General features: G+C 44.7%; 1 protein-coding gene across 1 annotated transcript; it reads right to left on the bottom strand.

The window, feature by feature from the left end:
* Positions 1-5,399: 5,399 nt before the first annotated feature.
* On the bottom strand, positions 5,400-6,490 carry LOC144236344 (N-acetyllactosaminide beta-1,6-N-acetylglucosaminyl-transferase-like). Its single transcript, XM_077769978.1, has one exon. It carries the CDS (start codon positions 6,426-6,428, stop codon positions 5,400-5,402), a length of 1,029 nt encoding a protein of 342 aa, XP_077626104.1. The 5' UTR covers positions 6,429-6,490.
* Between the last annotated feature and the right edge of the window lie 3,175 nt (positions 6,491-9,665).

Raw genomic sequence — 9,665 nt, 5'->3', positions numbered from 1 at the left:
AATGATGACATCTTATAGATGTTTATTATAGTTGACATTTTGTAGATGAAGGCCATAATAACAACAATAACAATAATGAAAATGAATGCTTAAAATATGTGCTGGGCATCAGTCCAACTCATTTAAGCCTCACATGTTTGATATAAATATTATTATTTCCCCCATTTTAGTGATGGGAAACTGAGGTCCCCAAACTCAGGTTACTTGTCCGAAGTCACACAGCTTGTAAAGAGCAAAGCAGGAATTCATTAAAAAAAATTTTTTTTTTAGTGTTTACTTCTTTTGAGAGACAGAGAGAGAGAGAGACAGAGCATGCGCAGGGGAGAGGCAGAGAGAGAGGGAGACACAGAATCTGAAGCAGACTCCAGGCTCCGAGCTGTTAGCACGGAGCCCGATGCAGGGCTCAAATTCACGAGCAGATCATGACCTGAGGTCGCACATTCAGCTGACTGAGCCCCCCAGACACCCAGACAAAGCAGGAATTCAAATGCAGGCAGTCTGGCTCCAGGCTCCATGCTCTCAACACTTTGGCTTTCCTACTTGAAGACTGAGCTTTTGTTTAAATATCAGGTCATGTGGCTGGGGATGGGGGAGCTAGGATTCCAACCTGGGTATCCCCAGTTCTTGGAAGCCAACCTCCAGGGAAAGCCAGATCTCCCAGGATGCAGCAGCGAGAACAACACACAGAGAGAAAACTCTGCCTTCAGGGCAGAGCTAAGAAAAGACGGTACGGGATTCAAGGACACACAAAGGCGACTGTGTAAGTGTAGGATTTGAGGTGCTCCTCATATCCACTCTCTCCTTCACTGTGCCTCCTGCTTTGGAGCAAAGCATGTTACTCAACCCTTCTGATTCCCTTTCACCTCTCAGTAAAATGTGCAAAATGTGCGTTTTAATACTGACCAGACAAGATTCTTGAAAAGATTAAGCTGCGATAACGCAGACCCAGATGGGGCAGATGGGCAGAGAACAGTCCCCTCCTCTTTCCTGGACCTCCTGCTCACATAAAAAAGCCCCAAGGTCCAGAAAGATGGGCTAATCATTCAGATGACTTAAGGAACAAGAGAGAATATTCTTGGGTGGGTCCCACTGTACATCATTCCTCAAACTCAGCAAGACTCGGAATTAGCTCAGGTTCATCTTCTGGACACTTGCAGTTTTTGCAATGATTAATGAAGGATTCATGAAACCAGGTATAATTTAATCTAAATGTATAACACAGATCTTGCCGCTCCTTCCTCTAGAAGTTTCTTTTTCTTTTCTTTCTTCCTAGGTTATACGAAATATTTGTCTTTGGGTAAGTCACATATTTTAATCTTAGTTTCTCCTGCAAAATGGGAATGGTAGTCTTCCTTTTATAGGGGTCTTATAAGGCTTAAAGGAGAGAGGGTATAAGTACTTTTGCAAAATAAGTACTATCCAAACGGAACAAAGAAACATTATTAAAAATGTTTTTTATGAGGCCAAAGGGGTATGTTTATTGAGATCACACCACTTCCACAAAAGTAATTTAATTGGTATTCTCCAAGTTACAATTGTTCAAGGGCTTAAAGCTTTAGAGCTCATCTAAATCTTGCCCTTCTAATGCCAGATGGAGATGCTCATTAACTATGCACAAGACAAGGAACCATTTTTGCAGTGGGGAGTGTGCTTTAGTCTGACCAGCTTTACCCTAAGGAGCCATCTTCTACTGTAGCTTGCCCCTTGGAAAAGTGACCCAGTAAAGTCTGGTTAGTATTCTTCACCCCCTTGATTTGGTTAGGGATAGTGATTTGGACCAGACAAGATAAATCTGAGGTCTCCCCTAAGCTTGTCGCTAGAACTCTCAGGAAAAAGACTTTCTTGTCCCCCAGGAGGGCCAACTGTCAGAACCAAGTAACTAGAGGTACTTGTGGCCATCTTCAACACCAGGTGGGGACAGTGCGTCTGAATGGGGCCACCACAGGAAGAGAGAGAGAGTGGCCAACTTGGCCCAGTTCACTTGGGACTTCCCCTGATTGTAGCCCTGGGAGTCTGAACAAACAGGGACACTTTTTCACATCACAGAGAGACCATCTGGCAGAGAGTCTCAAATATGTTGTTTTCACTCTTGATCCAGCTTTTTTTGGAGTCCTTACTTGGGCATCTCATTTCTGTGACCCAGTAGGTTCTTGTGTCTATTTAAGCAACTTTGAGTTGCGTTTCTGTCGCTTGTACACATTCCCAAAGAATGTGCGTATATAAATAAAACTCAAAGTTAAAAAAGCAAAATAAATGGAAGTAGGAAACATGCTATTTTTAGATCTTAAAAATGAGGAAATGTGATCGTGTGGTCACTTCTGAGGTTGAGATAATTTATTTGAAAAGGGGCTCTGAAAAAAATGTATACAAATGGAAAAAGGAAGAGAGGCAAATGAAAACATTGTATAGAGGAAAAAACCTCACGGCATGAGAAAGGTCAGAGTAATGAATGCACAAGCAAAAATTCAAAAGAACAAACTTATGCGGGGGGGGGGGGCGGGGGGGACAGAAGTAGCTAGGGGAAAAAAGTAACAGTTTTGCCTTTTGCCTTTCATTAGGGATGGACTGGCCCTGAAGTGGGACCAGAAGACAATTTAGCCATGAGAACGGACTGCAAGAAACAAGCCCCGCAGCTCTTTCTGCAGACACTAAGCCACTTCATAAGATTGAAAGCAAAAATTGAACGGCCTCTGGCATTCCACCATGGGGCAGATAGGCCAAAGACAATGCTACAGGAATAACCAGAAAAGCTAGAGAAAATGGTGGTTTCTTAAGGAGACACAGACAAATGATCATAAAGATCTGATCCGTTAGAAAATCTAATCATGCACCAGAATTCAAGGTGGACTATTGCTCTCAATTTGTGCTCCTGGCAAGTTTCCTTTGAGAATACGGCCAGAAGGGAGAGGTCTAGACCATCTGTCTGTCCAAGAGCCACACGGAATGGGCTGACAGCCACTCTGCCAGGCCTCCCCTGAAGAAGGATGTGAGACTGGGGCCTCTTACCCAGGGGACTCTTTCTGGCCTATTTCAGCACCATTTCTAATTCTAATGCAGAATGGAAAAGGCTGAGGCGTTGAAGACCAAGAGAGAAATCATTTTCTCAATAGAAATACAACATGGGGGAAAAAAAGCCAGGTGAAGCTATGCAATTCGGTGCCACCTCTGTGAATATTCTTTCTATTGAGTCTCATAAACTATTTTCACTTGGTTTTCTGATGCCATGTAACAACTATAGGGTGCTAGTCATTTCCTTGGTCCTATGACTGTTGTGGGTGATTTGGGGAACCTGATGTACCTGTGCACGGTCTTTCTAATACAACCACTTTAATTTAGGATGTTAGGTACAAGAGAGAAGGAACTTTTGAGAGAGGAAAGGAACACTTTTTGTACTTGCACGTTTTGCAAAAGCGATGTTGATGCTATGCTTACTGAAGGACTTTTCCTCTTATAACATGACATTGAACATAGAAGGGCTGGGATGTCTGGGTGGCTCAGTTGGTTAAGAGCCCGACTCTTGATTTTGGCTCAGGTCATGATCCCAGGGTTGTGAAATAGAGCCCTGCATGGGGCTCCACACTCATGGAGCCTGCTTAAGACTCTCTCTCTCCCTCTCCCTCTCCCTCTGCCTTCCCGTGCTCACATGCAGTCCCTCTCTCTCTCTCTCAAAAAGAAAAAAAAAGCTAATATGGTTAAAAGCTATCTGGTAATGAAGGACCAGATTCACATGCCAAATCTTAAGTCCCAAAGAATACTTGAGTATGAAATCCTGGAGTGACTTGAGTGTGTGATTGGATTTTACATTGCCTTTGAAGATGGAGACATCCAACATGGGCTAGAGCATTTGATGATTTTTATTTTATTTTACTTATTTAGAGAGAGAAAGAGAGAACATGAAAGGAGGAGGGGCAGAGAGAGAAGAGGAGAGAGAATCCCAAGCAGGCTCTGCACTGTCCACAAGAAGCCCTGGAGCTCGAACTCATGAATCCATGAGATCATGACCTGATCTGAAACGAAGAGATGGGCACTCAACTGACTGAGCCACCCCGGCGCCCCTCCTTGGTTTTCTTATATTGATCTGACTGATCATATATAAGACTGATCATCCATCTGTCACAGTAACCAGACATTTAACACCAGCCTAAATCCATGTTTTGACTCGTTTAGAATGTCACGATTCAGGCTTTTGTTAAGTTATGAAATGCCTTCATCTCAGACCACACTTAAGGAACCACATGGCTAAGTACCAAATGTTATAAATCAAAAGGGAACAGTGAAAAAAGGAAGGGACTAAATAGTTAAATGTGAAAATCAGCCTCTAAGTACTGAGTCCTCCCAAATTATATGACAAGGATAGAAACAACAGACAGAAGGTGGAAAGATGGCGGCCACATGGAGAGGGAGGCCGGGAAAGCCAGTGTGCACAGTACAAGAGCAAACCTGTCCACAAGCCAGTCGCCCTGGGATTCAGAGCCCAAACGTGGCATTTTCCAGAGAATGCTGGCATGTTTATTGCCCAGCAGGCCCTGCCCTGCAGCCCGAGAGTACCTACCAGTGTTTCCAACTTGGCAGGACCCCAAAACCAGAACAATGATTGTTTTTCTCTCGCTATAATAATGCCGTTGAGTTCATCAGAGATCCATTTTGTATTTTTCATGGAGTCCAAAGCATGAGATTTCCTTCCGAAGAAATTCTAGCATGCTTTACGTAGTTTTAAAAATCATTGATCTGGTCCATTAGGAAAGGGAGAAATGTTTTGATGAGAAAGGAGCTGTTCCTAAAATCTCACTCTTGATCTAAAGTAAAATGCGTTTTCCCCCCCAAAGAAACCCTACGCATATGATACAGAATAGGCACAAATCCAGATATTTCTCAACTCACTGAGTCTTAGAGAAACAACACTGTGGTGCAAAGCCTCATGCCTGGCCATTCATTCATTCACTCACTCACTTATCTAATATACACTTATTGACCATTTACTATGTGTTCTCAGCACGGAGGATGCAGCAGTCAACAAGATAGAAAGACGACCCCAACTTCATGTAGCTTATGATGGGGAGGGAGCCAAGAACAACCTCATGCAAATAAGTCAATATGATTATTCCAAATAGTGACAAACTCTTTGAAGGAAGAATAGGGGGAATGGTCAACTCGGCTCCTCTGAGCTATTGATATCTGGCTGATGGACAGGGTCAGAGGGAGAAGGCTGGAAGCAAAGCCCTTGGGGTAAGAGAGGGTCTGATAAATTTGGGGGAGAGAAAGAACACCACTGTGGACTGACAGCAGTAATACCTATTGGGGTAAACATTTAGCAAGACGAACGCAAAAGAACGTGATCAGTTGTAAAGGTGCTACTTGGTATTACCTGATTCTGCATCTAGAAAGGATCAGAGAGAACTCTAGACTTCCCTTTCATCTTGTATGTCTACTGAAAAGGAGCAGGCTCTTGAAAAGCCTTTCCAAGCGGAACCCGTTGCTGTCCCCTGAAACACAGAATCGCACATACCTGGGATCCTATTGAGTGTCACCCAGAAATGTTCATCAGGACTGAAAGTGTCTTTGGACCACCGGAGCAGGTCAACCGCCCGTGGGTCACGGAGGACAAAGTCGGTGAACTCTCTTGATAGAGCAACATAGGCAGAGCCAAAGTAAATGGTGAGGTTATGGGGCGGGGGAGGTTTCAACGCTGTGGTTCTGATCACATAGGAAAGCTCTTTGCCCAGGTGTTCCCGGTGGACGTATTTAGTCCGTCCAACAGCATGGGCGGGGGGCAGCACCCCCGGGGTAATGTTTTTCCCTTTAAATCCTTTCAGATACCGAACTATCTCCTTGTTGGTTTTCAGGGGGAAATCTTGCCCGCACGTGTTGATGGCGTACCTCCATGGGACCTTGGAGGCCGCGAGGTCTTTGACGCAGTTCAGGTCGGCCTGGAGCCGGGAAATCCCGCCGTAGACTACAGGCTCCATCTTCGAAGCCAGAAAAGCATTTGGGAAGCAGCTTAGTAATTGCTCCACCGCACCTTTAAATTCGACTGTAGCCTTTTCATCCACGTGAACGCAGTAGACATTCTGGGGCATGTAAATAGCTCTAAAGAGCCTTGCAAAGGTATCGAAATGGTGATGGATGACCATTATGTATGCCAAAGGAAATTCAGCTTCTTCTTTAGATAAAGGGGCTGTGATGTAGTGGCTTTGGGCCAGGTATTCTCGGCAAGAAGACATCTCGTGCATCTTCAGTTTGTTTCGCCACAGGAAAGGCGTTTTGCCTCTGATAAAGGATGTGCAGATTTGAGTCAGCATCCAAGTGTCTGAATTATTTAGCCTCTGGAAGCCTTGCTCTCCCCCAAAACCAAACGCGTAGAGCACGATAAAAAGGACGACACAAGAAACAGACACTATAAAGAGGTAACGCATGGATGAAGGCAGCATGCCTCACGGAGGCGCAAGTTTTCAAAGATGGGCAAAATCTGCGAGTCCTCCCCCAGACTTACTTTCTCCTCTGAGCTCTTAGTTTGGTACATACTCCAGTCATTCCTAGCCTCAAGGAGATGCTGGGAATCGATTCCGTTTCATGCCGGGCGTGCAGCTGCTGGCTCCGTCCCCAGTGCTGATATGAGCAACTGGTCCCACCTCGTGTTCTCTGCTTCTCAAACCGCCTTTGTCTAAAGCCCGGCGGCAAGTTCCAGAAGCCCAGCCTTTTCCCTCCCTCGGCTTTCCTGCCCGGCATCTGCTGGCTGTTGCCCTAAAACACCGGCAACTCCTTTCCCCTGCAGATTTAGTTTCTCAGATCCCTTCTTTCAGTTCCCATGTGTTTCCCGCCCCACCCCACCCCCGCTTGTTATTGCCATTCAGGGAATTAGCCCAGTGAAAGGCAGAGCTGAAATAATGCGCTCTGGCAGGCATGTTGCCTTCCTGCCAGCCGTCTGCAGGCTGCGGACTAGCCCCTCTTGTCGCTCATGGCAGTCCCCCGGACCCCCCACTCTTCCAGTACAATCCACAGCATGTAACGCGGCCTCCAAGTTCCAATGCTTTAATGAAAAAAAAATGCTTTAATGACAAAAGTGACTAAGGTGACCGAGATCTAAAGTGAGAAAACAACATCATCCATCTCGGCTCCTTTGTGAGGCTTTCTGGCCCCACCCTACCCTTTTCTAAAACAAGAGATCACAGAACTTCCAGTCCTAGGGGATCTGACAGCTCAGGCTCATGGTCCTCTGACTCTGAGTCCAGGTGCCAGACCCCCCCTCCCCTGACCCCGCCTTACAGCATCCACTGTGGTTTGTCAGAGTGTTGGCGTCACAAGAACGAGTCCCAAGCTACATCCCCTGATTTCCTTAAGGCCCCAGAGCTCCATTGGAAAGAACCTGAATCCTTGGCCACAAGTGATGTTCCGATTCAGGGACCCGGGGGCTGGGGGCACTCAGGTTTTAAACCCACCCGGAGAGCATCATCTAATTCTCAGAGAAGTCCTTTATATCGGCCTAGTCGGATATTTGACCACCTAGGAAATAGATGCTATTTCCCCTTACCTATAAATAGTAGTGTTTTGGATAAAGAATATCAAGCTCTTTGACTTAGAAGGTTTTCACTTTCAACCCTTCACTTTCCCACCAGCTATTTTCTTTTTTTTAAATAAAGACGAATGTATTTTATTTAAAGTGACTTCTAAAAGCCAGTTCAACTACTAAATGCCTTCCCATTTCTCCTCACTCTCTGGATTCAATACCTCAGACCCTCCGCCCTATGTCATTAACTCACAGTGCAGATTGAGTCCCCACCCCGAGACGAAATAATGTCTTTCAAAATGCTTTCTCTTCTTCCTTTTGAAAAGCCTCTACCCTGCTATTAATGGAACTAATAAGACAATATGCTGATTCCTTGCTTTGGCACGGATAGGAAAACAAATGTGAGCCGAGGCACCCTGCTCCAGGTGAATGACACATCACTTCCTGAACACACCATATTTTTTGTTTTTTTAAGTAAACTCAACGCCCCATATGGGACTGGAACTCACAATCCCGGAGACCAAGAGTCACATGCTCCATCAACCAAGCCAGCCAGGCACCCTTGTAGTTTTTCTTTCTGCTAGTTTCCATTGTTCCCATTTTTTTTATTCTTCCAACTTATACCTTGTTTTCCTCTCTCCTTTGCTAAATTCTCCTCATTCTTTAAGACCTGCCACAAATAAACTCCGTGTAGAACCCACCTTCAGATTTTTAGGCAAAGTAGAAAGAAGAAAATGTAACCGTTATGCCGGCAAAGCAGATTAATCTAATTCTTAGTGTCTTCCACAGAACAGAGCAAAGGAAATGATGGAGAGTGCACGATAATGGAAAACTCAATCCCAAGCTTCTCTTTTTCCAAATAATGCCTTTAAATATGAGCTTATTGTATATTTTATTTCAAAACAACAGACAGTAATTTCGGTATCTCATTTGGCAAAGCCTTTTGGCTGAGAATGAATATTAATATATTTGCAGTCTGATAAAGTGCTCAGGGTACACATGCATAACTTAATTAGGCCAGTGGAGTCTGTTTACATTGTTGTTTCCAACTGGCCAATAACACAGGGTTCAGATCTACACAGCCGTAGGGGACTGACATTATAATGCCATCATATTAAGAAATAAATGCACACCAGCCAAATTAGGAGCTATCCCAATGTTTCTGTATTCAATCTATTACCTTGAATGGCATTGTTTGTGTGTTAAAAATATAGCTGTTTTTCCTCTCTGCCCTTCTGGCTGTCCTTGGGCCAATGTTCCCCACTCACAGATTCTGGTATTTAGAAAAAAAAAAAACCCACAGAAGAACTTTTTAAGAAACTTCATGTTGCAACAGGGAAAGCCTGTAACTATTAGCTTATGCTCCTAATCTCCTAATAGGCCATAAGACCTGTTAACCCAGAACAGACACCGGGTGTTTTTTTTCACTACTGAGACTGGACAGCTCAGCCGTCCTTCCCTACGTGCCTTTGACTGCAGGCAGTGACCAGTTTGGCATCCGCAGGCCTAGCAACCAAATCTCGTGATTCCCTTGGCAAGTAGTTATTCCTGAACTAGCCAATTAATCGGGCTAGACGTGCTTACCCTCCCCTGGGCCACCTTCAAAGCTGGCTCTTCATTCTGCTCAGAAGTTTTTTATTTTTTTGTACATTATTCAAGAATGTTTTTGGTGATGGAGCTATGTAGAACCCAGCTCCGAAACGAAAGACAGTAACCCTTACTGGAAATAATGGAAGACTCAGAATCTCTATGAAATAAAGAAATAATCAAAGGGGCAAAAGCATATTATCCTCTGACACCCCAGTACCATTAGGCTTCTCATGTGAAGGGGCAGGGTGGCCTTTGTCCACCGACCCAAGATCTCAAGAGTTGAAGGCGGTGGCACAACAGAAATTGTGGCTAACCAGGCAGTCGTAGAAGACCTTGCACGAAGAACTTGGCCTTCATGTTACTGCAAAAAAAGCACCACCAAAGACATATTTAGGTGGAGGAGCCCTCCTGGGCAACACGTGGCAATAGGGGAACAGGAGGAAAGGTAAGAGCAAAATAAACTATGGTGACAAAGTATGCGTCAGCCCGTAAATGCATATTACACACATTCATAATGATATTAATAGGAGCGCCTGGGTGGCTCAGTCGGTTAAGCATCGGACTCCTGGTT

The sequence above is a fragment of the Crocuta crocuta genome, unplaced genomic scaffold (assembly GCF_008692635.1).
Source record: "Crocuta crocuta isolate KB4526 unplaced genomic scaffold, BGI_CrCroc_1.0 scaffold24, whole genome shotgun sequence".
Taxonomy (NCBI): domain Eukaryota; kingdom Metazoa; phylum Chordata; class Mammalia; order Carnivora; family Hyaenidae; genus Crocuta; species Crocuta crocuta.
This window is presented reverse-complemented; position numbering and strand designations above follow the sequence as displayed.

What these genes read in the sequence shown, in the direction of transcription:
- LOC144236344 (XM_077769978.1), bottom strand. Translation starts at nt 6,428, where the DNA reads ATGCTGCCTTCATCCATGCGTTACCTCTTTATAGTGTCTGTTTCTTGT.